Raw genomic sequence first — 19,092 nt, 5'->3', positions numbered from 1 at the left:
CTAATTGGGCTATCCTAATGAATTAGATTATACCTTGGGCTAGTCAGTTTTACCATCTTAAGTATGAACAGACAGCACCCTTAACCCTGGCCTGCTGACTCATTAACCTGTGTCATTAGTCACAGTGGGTTGAGTAATGACAGAACAACAATAAACGCTTATGTGGCACTTAATATGTGCCCAGGTATGGTTCTGAGGGAGTGAGGTAGAGCAAGTACCCAGAGAAGTAATTTGCTCAGTGTCACATGCTAGTAAATGCTGCGGTTCAAATCAGCATCCCCGAATTTAAGCATAAATCTGTATAAGTAATTGGCAGTAGGCAAGGACTTGAAATTATTTGTGGACCTTTATTAACATTTCAGATATGCAGGGTTTCTCAATCTATTGACTGTACTTAAATCACTGTAGCTCTACTGCAGAAATTGTTTCTGCATCCATCATATTTATCTTACACTCTAATAATTTTTGCTGTTTCCTCCTCACGTTGTACTTGAATAAGAACCCTTTGTCCTTTGGAGCATTTCCCTTTGCTTTGGTTTTCCCTCTACAGCTCTCTTCCATTTATTATTGTTACAGAGAACATTTGATGTAGTAATAGAGATAAATTTACATGCAAGGGTTTTTAAACAACACTTCCCCTGACTGACTGCTTTTGACACCCCCACCCCCACCCCCGCCTCCCCAAGAGTTTAACAGTTGTGTCAGAGGCTTCATTGTAGCTAATTTTGCGGGATGGATTCTAGCACTATTTTTTATATACCCTTATTCCTGCTTCCTTTTTATATTTAGTATTATTAATGTTTCTGTTGGCATACATGTGATTTAAACTGTACTTTATTCTTAGACCAATATTTTTATTTGATATCACCTACAAACATTTTTCATAACTCAGACATTTGGCTGTCAAATTTTAGGAAGTATGTTTGATAAAATTTTAAATAAATAACATCTTCATATTTGTTTTATAACCTAAATTATGGTTACTAAAGGCTGGTTGTAAAATTTTGTTCATGAAGGCCAATTACAATAAAGTCGTATGAATCATTGACAGACAAACCATTTCCAATTCAGGCAATATTTTTGCTATCTTGTACTGAGAAAATAAATATTTAAAATGACAGATTTTAGTTTATTTCAGAGTTCCTCTCTGATCTGCATAGGACCATACGTTTAATTTGTATTAGAATCCCAGTCATGAAGAAAAGGGGGACATATTTTAGCTGATAGGTTAATACTAAAACATGGTATAATAGAAAGAGCGCAGGTTTGGGAACCTGGCATAGTTTTGAGAATCTCAGTTCTAATCCTGACGCTAGTGCTTCCTTCCTGGGTGACCCTGGGTTAGAGCATGACCTCACCAGGCCTTGTTCCCCCGCACTTGTTCAGTAGGAATGACATTACACATCCCAGTGTTGTACGCTTTAAATGACGTCATACATGCCAAGACTCGAGAGTAGGCCATGAGCGGGCTTTTCACTTTCTTCTCCCCCTTAACCTGTTTTTTAGAGTTTATTTTAGAAAAAGTGGGGCTCCGCCTCCATGCATGAACTGGTGGGAGTTGCAGTCTCCCTTCTCTGCCTCCCAGTGCTTGGATTGGATTCCGCTCTGTCCTTAATCTGTCGAGTTCCTCTCACCAACATACCTTTGAAATGACACTAGTTGAAGTGACATTCCTTCTGTTACTGAAATTCTCAAACACCAGTGTTGAATAGTGTAGAGAATTCTTGCATTTCCTGTGTTGAGGAGGACGCTAACATTTAGCACTGTTGAAGAACTGCTAACATTTTTTCTTACTTGCTTTATTATATTCATGTGTGGTTGTGATACTGTGATTTATAAAATATATGATGACTAAATCATATTTCTCATATATGTATTTGTCTTTTTTCCTGGCTCATAGCTCCCAAAGCCCTTGGAATTTTCTAAGCTTTGAGAGCAGTAAAGTTGCCTTTTGTTATGTTAATGAGGTGAGTTTGGGAAAGCACCTAAGAATGGGAGCTGGTCACCAGGAGACCCACCTTTTGACTTGAGGGTTGAAACTTTCAGTCCCATCCCTGACCTCTAGGGAGGAGAGAAGGGCTGGAGTTTGAATCAGTTGCCAGTGGCCGATGACTCTAGTCAATCATGCCTATGTAATGAGGCCTCCATAAAAAGACCCAAAAGGACAGGGTTCAGAGAGCTTCCAGGTTGGTGAACACTTGGAGATGTGGGTAGAGTGGCACACCTGGAGAGGCTCTGGAAGCTCCATGCCGTTCCCCATCCGCACCTTGCCCTGTGTATCGCTTCCATCTGGCTGTTCCCATGTTACATTTTTTTACAGTAAACTGGTGAGCTAGTAAGTAAAGTGCTTCTCTGAGTTTTGTGAGCCATTCTAGCAAATGAATCAGACCTGAGAGGGAGGGGGTCATGGAAACCTCTGATTTAGGTCTTTCATCCATTTTGAGTTGCGTATGATGCAAACTATAGGAGATTTTCTTTTCTCTCTCCGTTTTTTTTTTTTCCTGACATAGGGATATCCAGCTGTTTCAGCACCATTTGTTGAGAAGTCTGTCCTTTCCCCACTGAATTGCCTTTGCACCTTTGAATGAAACCAATGCTTTATATTTTCATATGAGCTTTCAAATTAGTTGTCACTTTATACAACAAAGCCTGCTGGGTTTTGAGTGGATTGCACTGAATCTATAAATCAATTTGGGGAGAGTTGACATCTTAACAATATTGAGACTTCTAACCCACAAACACTATTTATTTAGGTTTTTAAAATTTATTTCAGTGATGTTTTGTAGTTTTCAGTGTTCAGGTTTTTCTCATTTTTTTTGAGGTGATAATTCCGAAGTATTAAATATTTTGTATGCTATTGTAAATGATGTATTTTAAGATTTTAATTTGTCACTGTTCATTGCTGGTATATAGAAATACATGTGGTTTTTACACTTTGACCTAATCTTCTGCTACCTGTCTTTACTTAGTTATTAGTTTCAATAGCCTTTTTTGCAGATTCCTTCAGCTTTTCCATATAAACAGTCAGGTTATTTGTGAATAAAGACAGCTGTACTTCTTCCTTTCCAGTCTCAGTGCCTTTTTGTTTATTCATTTTGCCTGTGGGCTCACTAGAGCTTCCAGTGCTGAATAGGAGTGAGAGCAGACTGCCTTATCTTGTTCCCGATCTCAGGGAGGAAAACCTTGTCTCTCGCCTTTTCTGATGCTGTCTGTAGCTTTTTCATAGATCTTTGACCATTCCTGTTTTGTTGAGAATTTTGGTCAGACATGTAAATGTTGGCTATCGTGAAATTTTTTGTGTGTTTATCGAGCTGATCATGTGGTTTTTCTTTTTTAGTATGTTAATTATGGTGAAGTACACCCATTAATTTTTTTTTTTTCAGATTTTTATTGGGGAATTGGGGGAAGGGGAACAGACAAGTTGCTGTCGTTTGTTTCTTCAGTCTAGTTGTGGAGGACGTTGCTTTACTGGCCCAAGTTGGCACCATCATTGCGCTCTTCCCGGGTGAGGCAGATCAGTCGCTGGCTTCTGGATGGCTGCTCACTGCGGCCGCTCACGCTGGCTGCTGGCCACACACGGTAGCCCATGGAAACCCACTGCCACAGGGGCTGCAGCCTCCGCCGTCGCAGGTGACTCACGGCAGCCCAGCTCCAGGTTGAGCTGTTGTTCAGCATCTTAGCTGTAGAGGGCAGTGTCACTGTCCCTCATATGTGGGATCCGAACCTGGGCCTTCTGGCGTCCCAAGCCAGCTCTTATCCAACGTGCCACTCGGCCGGCCCCCATTGATTTTTGAATAGTAAACCAAGTTTTCATTCCTTGAATAGACCCCACCTGGTCATGAAGTATTATCTTTTTTATGTGTTGTTTAATTAGACTTGATGGAATTTTGTCTAGAATTTTTGTATTTATATCATGAGGAAAATTGTTCTGTAGCTTTTTATTTATTTATTTTTATATTTTTTAAATCTTTTATTTGGGCATTGGGGGAGGGGAACAGCGTTGGGGAATCCGGGAAGGGGAACAGACAAGTTGCTGTCCTTTTGTTCTTCAGTCTAGTTGTGGAGGATGTTGCTTCACTGGCCCATGTTGGCACTATCATTGCGCTCTTCCCGGGTGAGGCAGTCACTCGCTGACCATTGGAAAGCCGCTCACAGCAGCTCACACTGGCTGCCGGCCGCTTACGGTAGCTCATGGCAGCCCACTGCAGCAGGGGCTGTAGCCTACGCCGTCGCCGGCGACTCACAGTAGCCCAGCTCCAGGTCGAGCTGTTGTTCACCATCTTAGCTGTAGAGGGTGCAGCGTCGCTGGTTCTAATGTGGGATCTGAACTGGGGTTCTGCTGCTCAGAGGTGGTGTCCCAAGCCAACTCGTAAGCAACGCGCTACTCGGCTGGCCTGGTCTGTAGCTTTTTAAAAATGTCTTTGCCGGGCTTTGGAATCAAAGTAATGCTGACTTCATAGAATGAGACTGTTTCTTCCTTTTTACTTTTCAGGAAGAGTGTGTAGAATTGTTAGTATTTTTTCCCGTAAATGTTTGGGAGAATTCACCAATTTATTTTTTTATGGGAAGGCTTTAAACTGCAAATTTATTTTCAAAAATAGTTATTTAGGTATGTGTTTCCTCTTGATTGGAACTTGGGTGCTTTGTGTCTTTCACGGTATTTATCTAAGTTTTCATATTTATAGGCATAACATTGTAATAGTCTCCTATTAGCTCATTAATTGTAAAATATGTAGTGATGTCACCTCATTCATCACGTTGGTAATTCATGCTCTTTTTTTCCCCATTAGCCTGGCCAGAAATTGATTAATTATTTTCATTTTCTCAAAGAACTAGTTTCTGGTTTCACTGATTTTTTATTTTCTTTATTGTTTTTATGCTTTTTATTTCACTGATTACAGCTCATGTCTTTATTATTTCCTTTCTTTTGCTAACTTTGGGTTACATTTGCTCTTCTAGTCTTTCAGGTGGAAACTGAGGTCATTGATTTGAGATATCCTTTTCTAACATAGTAAAAAATGCTCTAAATTTTCCTCTAAGACCTGCTTTAGCAGCATTTCACAGATTCTGGTATGTCATATTTTCATTTAATGTAAAATACTTTATTTTCTTTTGATTTCCTTTTTAGCCCATGGGTTATTTTGAAGTGTGTTAGTTTCCCAATTTTGGGGTGTTTTCTCTTATTGGTTTCTAATTTTGTTGTTGTCTGAAAACATGCTTTATGTGATTTGAATCTTTTAATTTCCATTGAGACTTGTTTTATGGCCCAGTATATGGCCTATGTTGGTAAATGTTCCATGTACTTGGAAAGAATATTTGCTGTTGAATAAGGTGTCCAGTAAATGTCAGTTATATCAAGTTGGTTGATGGTGTATTCAAACCTTTCATATGCTTACTGCTTTTCTACTTGTTTTATTAATTTTGGGGGAAGAGAGTATATTGAAATCTTCAGTGACCCAAAATGTGTCTGTTATCATTTTGTGAAAAATATCTTTTTACTACCCCTTCCTTTTTAAAGACGTTGTGTGTTAGAGGTGATTCTCAAATCTTCCCATAGCCCTTTGAAAACCTTATTGTAGGCACAATATTTCTCATGGAGAAACTAGGGTCAGTGAAAAAAAATGAATACTTTATACTATCTTTAGTAGGAAATAGAGACTTTGTTTAAAGTCCTTGATAGAGTTTTGAACTTTTGATTCACGCTTACAAATTGAACCTGTTTTGCTCAGGAAGAAAAATGGAGTTGTCTCTATTTTCGGCCGTCAATCCCCCCAAAACAGCTGAGTAGTTTTAGAATTGTCTTCTTTGGAGCCTTATTAATAGTATTAGGTTGAGCTTTAGTTACAGTGTTTTTGGGTGTGCTGGAGTCGGAGAAGAAACCAGAGCAGTGAACTTAATGATTCCTTAACAAATCTATTCTTGTTATCTTGTGTTTGTAATCCAGTGTAACTTACATTTTTTAAGAATAAGAGGAAAACTTCTAGTTGATAAATGCATGGTTTTTATATTAAGTAGTATAAATACAGAGGGTACCAAAAAATGTATACACATTTTAAGAAAGGAAAAAACTATTAAAATTGTAATACTCAATGTATACCAATATCAAAAGATGAATACAAGTCATGTGTATACATATTTTTGGGCACACCTGGTAGTAACCTACACATGTATCAACCCTAAGTCGCCGTAGTCTTTAAGTGACAGACCCTACCTATTGCTCTGCCTGACCCCGAGCAGGGCCGGGGCCCGCTGGCGACACTGTTGTTATCCTGTATCCGGTACAGCCTGCTGGTAAAGCAGCTAGAGGAGGAGGAAGACCTTATCCCAGCTGTGGCTGTTGTTGAGATTCCTTGTGTGCCATGGGGTGATCATTGCTAACAGCATTATGGCAGCATTGTTTGATAATCTCAGGGAATTGGAGAATTTTCTGGTAGTTACTGGAATGTCCGTTTCCTCTAATTCCCTGGGTGTTGGGTAGATTGTTGTCATCTGCTCTGAGAGATATGTTCCACCCTTCTGGCAGCACGAGTGTCCGTTACCATTCTGTGAGAAGAGATTGGAAAAATGGTCAGAAGAGACTGTATCACTTTCTGTAGAAATCTGCAAGTTAGTATTGAGAATTATAAAATATAAACTTGAAATCGCGTATGTCAAATTTTCAGAATAAAAGATAGGATAAGTGTTTAGACCTTTCAGTTGTTTGTATATTTGTGCTTAAAAATTACTTTTATGTCCTTCTTTTTTAGTTGCCCTATTTTTAGAAACAATATTCTTAGCTATCCTGTGAGCTTCTGAGATAACGGAACTAAACTAATAATTTCTTTTGTTCAACTTTCAAAGTCCCATTGAGAAACGGAACAGCTGCACTTATGCTGTGATTACATTGAAAATAGTGCTCTTCTATTTTTGCTCACAAGTCCACACTCTGGCTGTTTAAGAATTCAAATCTGAAATGTGCAGTAGTGATGGTTTCTTCTCTTTATGCACAATTAAATTTTTAAATTTAGAGACTTTAATGTTAGCAATAATATATAGTTAAGTAGTAAATGGCTTTTAATTAAGCTATCAAGTGTTCCCCGTATACCAAGATGGGCAGACAGTCCTCCAGTTGTTTCACACGGGGTGCATTTCTTACTGGGGAACATTGTGTGTGAACAGTCAGACCCAGTTTCCAGCCCTACCCACTGTCTACCCACTGTTGCTGAGACTGTGGCCACTTCATCAGTGTAGAAAGAACACCATCTACTCTGTGGAGTGGTTGTAAGAAATGATACAGACAGCTGGGTTTCCTAAATACTTTGTGCTGTGAAATGGGGCTAATTCTTTGAAGAAATGGTTTCATGAACAAATATGTCTGGAATTTGCAGCATGCTGTTCTCTTACGTTCCCACTGTGTGTGGAGACACTGGGCTCTGAGAGCCCCTTCGGTTAGGAAATCTGCTTTTCTTGTTTTGACTTCATGTTTCCCAAACAGGACCTCTCCTCCTCCCTCTCCCTCCCCTGCTCACCTGTGGAAGGCCCGCAGCACGGTTTAGTTTACTTTCGTTTTGTGGAACATGATTTTGAGAGTGGTGCCTAGCACGGTGCCCCTAAGTAGTACTTGAAAAATGATAGTTTTCTTCTCTTTCGGTGTTAATTTTAATGGTGTAAAACTGTATTGTAAACTCAGAGCCTATTTCAATTTTTATTTAACCTTCAAAGTAGCCATTTTTCCATTTTTTCTTCTAGTTTTATTGAGTTATAATTACCATACCGCACTGTATAAATTTTATGTGCACAGCTTAATGATTAGACATTGGTGTATATTGCAAAATGATTACCACAATGAGTTTTTTTTTAATTAAAATATATTGGGGTGACAATTGTTAATAAAGTTACATAGGTTTCAGGTATACAATTCTCATACATCATCTATATATCACATTGTGTGTTTACCACCCAGAGTCAGTTCTCCTTCCATCACCATATATTTGATCCCCTTTACCCTCATCTACCCCCCCCCGCGCGCGCACACACACACACACACACACACACACACACACACACACACACACACACACACTTCTTAAAGTATTATTCTTTGCCCTGTGAGAGTTACAGATGTATTAAAGGATGTGGTTTAGTTAACTTCCTGTGTTTGCTTTGAGCTGCTCAAAAGTAGGCACAAACCATCCATGTCTTTGTTGAGTGAGTTTGTAAGAATTTTGCAGATTAAAAAAAATGAAAAAATCACATCTTTGCTATAAAAAGCAGTAGATGTTAAAAGAATAAAAAGTAGAAAATTATTGTTTGTTTCAGAAAAAAATAGAAATAGATAAAAAGAATAAAATATAGATTAAAAGAATAAAAGTAATTTTATATCCAGAGGTGTTTGTTGCTAATATCTTATTCTTCTAGACTTTTTCTTGTGTTTCACAAAAGTGCTATCTTATTAGACAAGCTACTTTGTAGCCTGCTTGTTTTACTTACAAATCGAAGGTCTTTTTAGGCCAGATGTCTGTGCAGCACCCTTATCTCCCCCAAGCAGCGGTTCTCAACCTGTGGTCGCCTAAGACCATCAGAAAACAAAAAGATATTTACATTACGATTCATAACAGTACCAAAATTATAGAGTAGCAACGAAAATAATTTTATGGTTGGGGGTCACCACAACATGAGGAACTGTATTAAGGGGTCGCGGCATCAGGAAAGTTGAGAACCGCTGCCCCCAAGTCAACCTTAACAGGGTTCCGGATCTCCTCTCCCAACCTCTTTCCAGGCAGGAGTTTGAGATTGGAGGAATAACAGTGACAGGAGCAAGCTATGTTGGAGGGTAAATTGCCCTACATCACATAATTCCTTGTTGGTTATGCATAAACTGTTGGTGTATGCAAAATTATGCAGAGTACACATCCTTTATTTTGGTGAGTTATTTTGTACTGACCCAAAAGGATTTGCGTTTAACTTATAGCTTGAAAGAAAACAAAAAGGTTGTTCGGAAATGTCAAGAGCTAGCGTGTATATTATTTACACCCAGACTTAAGTATAAAACCTAAAATTATTATTAAGGAGTGCTGAGTGGTTTGTTGCCTTTCTAAGTTAAATAACAGAAAGGCAAAGGACATTTTTCTTTTGATGAAACATATTCTTGAAAAAAACGTTATGTTATTGAACATTTTAATCTGATTTTTTTATTTACAGCTTTCTTAATGGCATCAAGAACTGACAAAGGAAGAGATGAGATTCTGTTATTTTTCTGAAATTATTATTATTATTTTTTAAATAAAAGGTGGCTACCATCCAGTGAAAATTGGAGACCTTTTCAATGGCCGGTATCATGTTATTAGGAAGCTAGGATGGGGACACTTCTCTACTGTTTGGCTGTGCTGGGATATGCAGTAAGTGTTTGTTGTCATTTGTGCATTTGATTCCTGGTCTAGTTCAGCATCTTTATTTTATAACAAGGCATGGCTGAGGGGGCACGCATGTAAAATGTCTGGCCCCGCCTTGCCAGACATTTCCCCTCTCAGCTGGAAGTTCATTTGCCTGTTATTTTAAAATACTTTCTTCTGTCTTTATATCTGAATATTATTCATTGTAATTATATTATATCAGGGCAATATTTTTTCTAATAATTCACCCCTAACAAAAACATTCAAATATAAAATAATAATGTATAGGCCTTTCAAAGCAGTGATTTCTGGCTTTTTTTTTTATTTTAAAGTTATGACCTATGGTATGAAATGCCATTGCTATCCAGTATGTGGATGTGTGTGTGTGTGTGTGGTGTGTGCTGAAACAAAAGTGTTAAGATAATACTTACCCTTACTATATGTGATAAATGACGTTTTCTAGTCTACCTTAGTTTACCAGGAAAAAACCTCACAAAGCATAAAAGAGATTGTTTTGACCCATGAACCCACTGCTTAATTATTGCCTCACAATTTGAAAAGCACTACTTTAAAGTAAAGCTTATTAAAAGTTTCTATTTATTAGATATATTTCATTATAATGATCACCTCTGCTGATAATCATAAAAATACGCTTTTTTTTTTTAAAGGGGGAAAAGATTTGTTGCTATGAAAGTTGTAAAAAGTGCTCAGCATTATACGGAGACAGCCTTGGATGAAATAAAATTGCTCAAATGTGTAAGTACTACAAAAATGTGAATGAGATAAGAAAAATTATTGACTTAACATTTTACAGAGGGATTTTTCTGGGTTTTACTAAATTAAAATTGAATTTATTTTTTTGTAAGTTCAGATACTGAGTCTTTTATTTTTAAAAAACATCACTTGTATTAAAACAGTTTGGATTGGTATAATGGAAATGACTTTCAGTCTTAAATGCCTTGGTTCTTGATTCTTTTTTTTTTTTTTCTATAGGTTCGAGAAAGTGATCCCAGTGACCCAAATAAAGACATGGTAGTACAGCTGATTGACGACTTCAAGATTTCAGGCATGAATGGAATACGTATCCTTTCTGACAGTCCTGTTGCTTCCTACAGGCTGAGTTATACTGTAGTTTTTCTTTTTGCTTTTGCAAAATGGGAGTATATCAAGCCCATGTAAACTTCTGTTTGCTGTATCATTCTTCCCATAAAGCCCCTTGCATAGTGTTATAAATGTTGTGCCCGGAGCGCTCTTCAAGGGCCTTTAGGGTTTTTGGCGTGGTAGCGTCTTATAAAATTATTTTTATGACACTTAACTTGATTTTGGCACAGAACTAATTATTAGTCTTTTTCATTAGTTCTAGTGAAGTTTATTTATTTATTTATTTATTTTTTTTTTTTTAAAGATTTTTTTATTGGGGAATTGGGGGGATGGGAACAGTGCTGGGGAATTGGGGAAAGGGGAACATACAAGTTGCTGTCATTTTTGTTCTTCAATCTAGTTGTGGAGGACGTTGCTTCACTGGCCCAAGTTGGCACCATCATTGCGCTCTTCACGGGCGAGGCAGATCAGTCGCCGGCTTCTGGACGGCCGCTCACTGCGGCTGCTGGCCGCTCACGCTGGCTGCTGGCCACACACAGTAGCCCATGGCAACCCACTGCCACAGGGACTGCAGCCCACGCTGTCGCCGGCGACTCACAGCAGCCCAGCTCCAGGTTGAGCTGTTGTTCAGCATCTTAGCTGTAAAGGGCAGTGTCACTGGCCCTCATATGTGGGATCCAAACCAGGGCTCTCTGGCGTCCCAAACCAGCTCTTAACCATCGCGCCACTCGGCCGGCCCTGAAGTTTATTTTTGAGTGGTAGATGGAAGCATACGCCAGCTGTTCTTTTTGCTTTAAACCCTAAAACTGTACTCAGGGGCTGGGCATCCTTCAGTCGCTGCAAAGGTTCCTGAGAGGTGGCAGCACTGAGAGGGAGAGCGCTCGGATCATGTCTGCGTGGAGGAGCCCGATCCTGCAGAGGGTCGTTGTCCTGCCAGGCGAACGTGGACGTGTGCTGGTTTTGTGTTGTTTGCTCCTAGTTTGTCTACTTTGGAAACGCCTGGTAAAGTAAAGGGATACATTTTCTGTACTAGTTGGTAAATCTGACATAAGCCAGTGCTTCATGGAAAGAGATCTCCATTGTTTTTCCTTAAAAACATTTATAATATAAAGTGTCCAACATACATAAAGTTAGAGAGTGTACTACAGTAAATTTCTATAAACCTGTTACCCCAATTCAGTAATTGTCAAGGTCTGACCACAGTTGCCTCATTTACCCTTTATCTCTCGCTGAATTATTTCAAAACAAATCCTAGAAATCATGTTCTTTTACCTCTACAGATGTCAGTGTGTATCTTTGAAAAATAAGGACTTAAATTATAAAATTCATCAAAGAAAAATAATTTCTTGGTATTGCATCATACTTGATACAACTTTCCTTTATAATGAAAAGTTAGTTTTTTAAAGACTTGTTTGAATTATATTTAAACAATGTTATTTTCTCCAAGGCATCTTCTCTTTCGCTTAAGTCCATGTCAACTTACTTTAGTTGTTTAAAGATTAAATTGTTCAATATACTTTTTTTATTTTTCATTAGAATATCATACAGAGTATTTGCTTTCTCAAAAGGAAATTATCTTGATGGGAATTAATGATTCCTGAAAGATGAAAGTTTCTTAGCTATAAGATTAGTTATTCATTTTGCTTTTTATATAGGGAAGCCTTTGTCCTAATTCTAGATCTTATTGGAAAGGAAATGCATCTAGCAAGAAGGTAGAGCAAAGGCATCTTCTGACTTCCCTTTCTCTTTTGAGTTTTGACTGGGCTCCTGGTAAGTTATTTGCATTGTTAGTTTTGGGGGTTCTCAAGTGGGTGATTGGGGATTGTGGAAAGGAACTATTGTCTGGTCTTGACCCTCCCTTCGCCTGAGGTGTTGCTAAAGGGCAGCCTTGGGATCAGTGGCAGCAGAGTAATCCAAGAACATAGGTTAGAGCTGATAGTACAAATGTGGAGAAGAGAGATGACCTTTGGTACCCGGAAGGCTCTTTCCATATTTTCATATTGGATCCTCTAAGATAGTCCTTTGTTTACCTGACAGAGGTGATACAGCAGTCCCCCCATATCCATGGTTTTGCTTTCTGCAGTTTCAGTTACCCATAGTTTGAAAATAGTAAATGGGAAATTCCAGAAATGATACATAAGTTATAAATCTCACACCATGCTGAGGAGCATGATGGACTCTCACACCTTCCTGCTCTGTCTCTGCCGGGATGTGAATCATCCCTTTGCCTACCGTACGCATGCTGTATTCACGACTTTGCTGTTAGTCACTCGGTAGCTGTCTTGGTTACCAGATTGACCCAGACAGCTACCGAGTGACTACCGAGTGACTAACGGGCAAGTGATACTTGTGCTCAGGTAACCCTGGTAGTAGTGGCCTATCACTATCCTTCACCTCATTTCATCCCATCGTTGAGACATTGTATCATCTCACATCATAAGAAGAAGGGTAAGGTTATTTTAGAGAGACCACATTCACATAACATTCATTACAGCATATTGTTATAATTGTTCAATTTTATCATTAATTATTGTTAATCTTTTCTTGTGCCTAATTTGTAAATTAAACATCATAGGTATATTTCTATAGGAAAAACTGTATATAGGGTTTGGTATTGTTTGCTGTTTCAGGCATCCACTTGGAGCATATCTCTCAGATAAGGAGGGGTCGACTGTACCTTTGTTTCCCAAAGTTCGAGACTAGTTAACCACTGTTCAGAGCCCTGTGACTGATAAGTGCCAGGGGTGTAGCAAAGCCAGGGTCTCCTTTCTGATCTGTAGCTGTTTCTTTTATATCATGTTCGGATCAGATCCAACGTCTTGCTGTTTCACCTGCTCAAGCTCCGGAAGCCTGAGGACAAAGCTGTGTCCCATCTAAACCCCTGAGTGGCATCCTGTTTCTGCCTCTGCTGTCTTCATCCTCAGGGAAGCCTCCCCTCACACCCTGGATACTTGAGGTTTTTATGCAGGCAGACCTCGAAGACACTGCAGATTCAGCTCCCGACCACCACAATCGAGCAATTCATAATCTTTTTGTTGGTGGAGGAAGAGTCTTGCCTTCAATTTGTAAAAATTGCAGTGTCTGTGAAGCACAATAGTATGAGGTCTGCCTGTATTTCTGTTGGAGATTGGACTGAAAGGCACTCACTGATGTCACCTTGCCCTTTGCCTCACTATAATTTCTGCTTAACTGCCAGGTTCGCTTTTCCTTCTCGATACACAGAAAGAGAGAGCTGGTTCTCCTCTGCCCCTTCTCTCCAGGTGAGCCTGTGTGTTTATGGGCAGGTCGGGCATCCCCTCGTGCATCAGGTGTGCAGGCAGTTTCTGGGACAGCTGGCAGGGAAATGGTTTCTTTGGTAAAACCACCTGATTTGTAGGTAAATGGAGTTTTTTTTTTTTTAATGTATACATTCTAGTGACTATTTTTATTGTTAAAGAAAATGCTAAGAAACCATCAGTTTAGATTTGTCAGTGATTTGAGAAGATATAGGTCATAAGGTAGAAATCTTGGGCTTTGGCTCTGTAACTAACTTCAGTTCTTAGCTTGACATTTTGTATAATGAGCCTGGGAAATAGGAAGAAATGCCTGGTTTTAGATTATGCGTAAATCTATAGCTCATGTGTTCTCCAACATTATAGAAATATTTTTTTTAAAAAAACCACTTAAATCAGTAGTTATATTGTGATGATACGGAAGATACAGATATTGTTAAAAAAAAGTAACTCAACTGACCTTTAATACGTATTTGTAGGCCTCCAGAGATGAATAAAACATTCTCGGGGTTTCAGAGACATTTAAATCTTCCTGTATGAATGACATAAATATATTTGTATGATGGGCCATAGTTCTGGAGTGTCTGTGGTTGACTAGAATGTCTATTTTATAAAAAAGATTCCTGAGATTTCATTATTATAGGTTGTTATTAATGCCTATGGTAGTAAAATTAAAATTAAAGTTAGACAGTGAAAGATACTACTGAAGGAAAAGATTAAATGTCTTCACTGTGTTTGGTAAATTTTTATTTTATAAAGTGTTTCATGTGACCTGTGGAATAGAAATTTAGGCATAGATTGGAAATAGAAAAGTAAAACGGAATTATATTTTTTTCTCATCATTTTATTGCTCATATGTTCCAGTGTTGCTCATTGTCGTTAAGGCAGATTAGCAGGGAGGAGTGTGCTTAATGAGCGAGAGGGTGAGTGTGTGTGGGGTTGAGTCATGACTACCACCTTTGGACTGTAACCCAAGAGAGTTCTTCAAACTTGCGGAGGTTTACTCTCCTCGTTTCTGTATGGGGAAAAATGTATTGTTTCCTGTACTATACCTGTACCTGTTGTTACAGGTACACATTAAATAATATATGGCACATAATAAGTACTTAGTAAGTGTTAGATCATTTTATTTAGGTGAAAAATGGCAAATGACCACTTTTCGTATTATTTGATAGTATTGATGCTGCATTTTATGAAGAAATAAGTTTGCCAAGTGCGCATGCTGCTGCTTTTATTAATGGTAATTAATAGTAATTGAATCACTCCGGGAAACGTATCCACCAGTGATCCTTAACCATGGCCCAGATGTCTGCATGGTCTTTGAAGTGCTTGGCCACCATCTCCTCAAGTGGATCATCAAGTCCAACTATCAGGGCCTTCCCGTCCGTTGTGTGAAGAGTATCATTCGACAGGTGAGGCTTATGTGTGCAGCCCCCACCCCAGTACCTGACTGTCCAGGCTTTCAACACAAATCGTTGTTTTGTTTTGTTTTTAAACACACACACAAACGTACATATATATTTTAATGTATGTAATTCCTGTTTTTAAAATATATACACATAATAGTGCATAACATTTTGAACTAGTTTAAATCAATTTTTATATTTAATGATATGCCATTCTGTCTTGTAAAGGAGCAATATGTGAATTTGATCTTTTTAGCGTAGCGATATGGTACAATGAAAAATTGTTTTATCCAGTATCATTATTATAAAATGTCCCAGTTAGTTCCTTAGAAAATAATTCAGAAGAAATAGGTAATTTATTGTGTTTATTTATTGTCTCTAAGCGCTTGTGGATGAAGGGTTAATGAAAGATAATTTAAGGAATGATCAGATAGGGATTATTGTATTAGTTTTGGGCTTTGTTCAGTTGACTTGACAGAAGAAAATGTTCAGTTAGGGTCTGGTTCGGCAGTGATGCTCTAGCAAGTATTTACAGAGTGAAAGTGGACGTATATGGAAGATCTCCTTCTAATTAGAAATGTTTATCAGATTCGCTTCTGCATGGACTGTATCAGTTTGTAATCCATTCATTGCCCTTACAGACTAAATTAGGAAAAGTGCAGATGTGACTGATTCTGGATTACCTATTCTGATATAATAATTACTATGGATAATTCTACAGAATGAGCAATATATTAAGGAAGATTGTGTGGTTTGCTTGAGAAGAGGGCTAGGTGGTTTGGAGCCCCTCCCTTGCCCCCAGGTCCAGATCTTGAAGTAGATTTGCACTAGTCTTCCAGACCTGAAATATAGGCCTTGGTTCAGAATTCTCAAATAGGAAAAGAATCAGGGAATGATTCACATTTAAAGAATAGTGAATTCAAGAGATAGGGACCTAAAAAAGAACCTTCTTAACAATTGTTCATAGTATTTGCATATATGCATATGAATAGGTTTTTAAACCCATTTTATAAAAATTCTGAAGCTAAAATTTGTTTAGTAAAAGCATCCTAGATTTTGCTTTTGAAATTGTGTGTAGGTAGCTTTGTTTAGCAGCCTGTATGTTCATCTCTTCATTTATCTTTGTCTTTTTGTACTGCAGACTGGCAGCTTGTCTTCTAATATTACAGGTGTTACTTGAGGAGAGAGGCTGGAGAGAGAAAGGCTGTCTGTCTTGGCTTACACATGAGATACTGTACTTACACAAAGGATTATGTTAGGTGTGCGGCATAGATTTCTGGATAGCTTTTATTTAACAATATATCTGTTCCCTTTTAGATTTTAGATGGTAGCATTTTATTATTTTAGCATGGCTAATACCTCATTTGCAAAAAACAATATTTTGCCTATAATGTAGAGGTATATGGTAAAGGGGAAAAGTAATGTTAATGGGAGTTATTCGATCCCCCAAATATATCCTTCAGTATTTATAACTATATTAGTGGCAACTCTGAAGACTCTAAAAAGATCTTGTTAAAACTGAAAAAACAATCTTAATTATCTCTGATAACTCTTGAAAATATTAAAAGATTACATATTCTAACAAAAAGTAAATAATTTCAGAAATGCTCTCTTGCATATATTTCATACAGGTTCTAATATTCCCTTGAACTCTATATTTTCAAACATGACTGACCATGTCACCACAACTCGGGCTGTGCAGTGTAAGGAGGTAATTGAACTAGCAGAGGAACCATTGACATTTATTTTGTATTTCAGAATGGGAAAGCAAAATTCAGCCTTTCTTAGCAAGTGAAAAAGTCTGTAAATGTAAAGATGAAAATTTTGGAGTTTAATGGGACTTCCATGCATACTCATACTTGTTGAGTGAAGAAATGATTTAATGAATGTGTTATCTTCACTGTGCTTTAGAGACTAAGAGTTTTTGTGATGTTTTATTCTAGAAAGATTTCAAAATGAAACTAATTTTTTGTGGCCTGCACTTAATTTTTATAGGCATTGTGATAGAAGTTTTGTTTTAATGTGAACCTATCTTTAATTTTATTTAAGAAAAGTATTGTCATGGAATCTGAATTTTTCCCCTAAACTTTTAACTTTCAGAGTAGTAAATTATTGTATATTTCAGTTAATAATGCTTTTACCTGAATTTTCCTTTATTCCCCCTGATTCGGCCTATGGGGTTTAGTGTTTTTGACTCTAGGCCAGTGGTTCTCAACCTGTGGGTCGCGACCCATTTGGGGGTTGAACGACCCTTTCACAGGGGTCGCCTAAGACCATCGGAAAACAAAAAGATATTTACATTACGATTCCTAACAGTAGCAAAATTACAGTTATAGAGTAGCAACGAAAATAATTTTATGGTTGGGGGTCACCACAACATGAGGAACTGTATTAAGGGGTCGCGGCATTGTTGAGAACCGCTGCTCTAGGCAGTACTGGAAGATCCTTTATCAGTAAACCTACACAGTTATATCCCTTCCCAGAACAAGACAAGGTAGAGCTAGCTCTCGCATATTCTTTCCATGCGTCTTTGTTTGCTTTCAAAGTCAGGTGTAGGGGACCGCGTTTCTGTCACCCCTGTGGCCCGGTCACTTGCCGGGCTTCCCCACTCACCTAGCCTTGGATTTCTTTCCACGCCGTTGTTACTCTCAATGTGTCGTCCATTTCCAACAGCACTGTCCCTGGTTCACAGGCTTCTCTCTTCTCTCCCGAGTCCAGCCCGCCTTCTGCTTCCATATCCAGTTGATTGTCCTTTCTGTTGGCAGATACCTTCCTAAGTGAAGCTTTTTAAAAATAATTCATATTCCCCATTTAGAAACCTTCAGTGGCTTTCCATTGCCTGTTGTCTAATGCTTAACGTTGTTGGCTTTCATGAAGCAATATATGGAGTGACAATGAGCTTGACTTGGGCACCAGATACACCCTACTTTAGCCAAGTTACTTAACCTCTTTAGGCCACAATGTCACCATAAGTAAAAGAATAATAAAGGTACTTTCCTTATTATTGTTAAATGCTGTAAAGGGAGTTGGGGGAGTCTGAGAGAAGCTAGAATCCTCCCGGGAGGGAGATGTAGAAAGGTGCCTTGTTTTACTGTTAATTTCAGGGTTGGAGCTGGTGGGGGTGGTGATAGTATAGGTGGAATAAACAGAAAGGGGGGGAAAATGAAGTAAAGGGATACTACTATTAATAATTACAAATATTTATTCAGTGCTTACTGTGTGCCAGGCACAGTTCTAAGTACTTTGCAAATTTTTTTTTTAAAGATTTTTATTGGGGAATTGGGGGGATGGGAACAGACAAGATGCTGTCGTTTTTGTTCTTCAGTCTAGTTGTGGAGAACGTTGCTTCACTGGCCCAAGTTGGCACCATCATTGCACTCTTCTCGGGTGAGGCAGATCAGCCGCCGGCTTCTGGACGGCCGCTCGCTGCGGCTGCTGGCTGCTCACGCTGGCTGCTGGCTACACACGGTAGCCCATGGCAACCCACTGCCACAGGGCTGCAGCCTAAGCCGTCGCCGGCGACTCACAGCAGCCCAGCTCCAGGTTGAGCTGTTGTTCAGCATCTTATCTGTAGAGGGCAGTGTCACTGGCCCTCATATGTGGGATCTGAACTGGGGCCCTCTGGCGTCCCAAGCCAGTTCCCAACCATTGCGCCACTCGGCCGGCCCAGCAATTTTTAATTCATTGAACCCTTACAAATAACTATGAAATAGGTATTTTTACTGTCCTGATTTTAGGGAAGCGGAACTGGGGCAGAGAGGTTTAAGTCACTCACCCCTAGTCAGGAAGTAACATGGAAAGTAGTAAGCAGTAGAGCAGGGATTCAAACCTAGATAGCCTGGCTTTGGAGCTCATGTTTTTACCGTTTTGCCAAGCAGCATATCATGTCTTTGGAATTGTACTCAGTCTATGTCCGCTAAGAGTTAAATCGCTGTTCTTTCC

The 19,092-nt window shown here is 38.8% G+C and overlaps 1 protein-coding gene across 12 annotated transcripts in view; it reads left to right on the top strand.

Annotated features, from left to right (window-relative positions):
* Positions 1–19,092, top strand: part of SRPK2 (SRSF protein kinase 2) — a 239,063-nt gene that overhangs the window by 186,375 nt on the left and 33,596 nt on the right. For all 12 annotated transcript variants that reach the window (XM_019660132.1, XM_019660133.1, XM_019660137.1 and 9 more), the window contains 4 exons: positions 9,269–9,377; positions 10,040–10,127; positions 10,365–10,452; positions 15,050–15,156. In XM_019660132.1, the coding sequence (XP_019515677.1) occupies positions 9,269–9,377; positions 10,040–10,127; positions 10,365–10,452; positions 15,050–15,156 (392 nt within the window). The remainder of the gene's footprint in view (positions 1–9,268; positions 9,378–10,039; positions 10,128–10,364; positions 10,453–15,049; positions 15,157–19,092) is intronic.

The sequence above is a fragment of the Hipposideros armiger genome, unplaced genomic scaffold (genome assembly GCF_001890085.2).
Source record: "Hipposideros armiger isolate ML-2016 unplaced genomic scaffold, ASM189008v1 scaffold_312, whole genome shotgun sequence".
Taxonomy (NCBI): Eukaryota; Metazoa; Chordata; class Mammalia; order Chiroptera; family Hipposideridae; genus Hipposideros; species Hipposideros armiger.
Note: the sequence above shows the minus strand (reverse complement) of the source record. Positions and strands in the feature narration are given on the sequence as shown.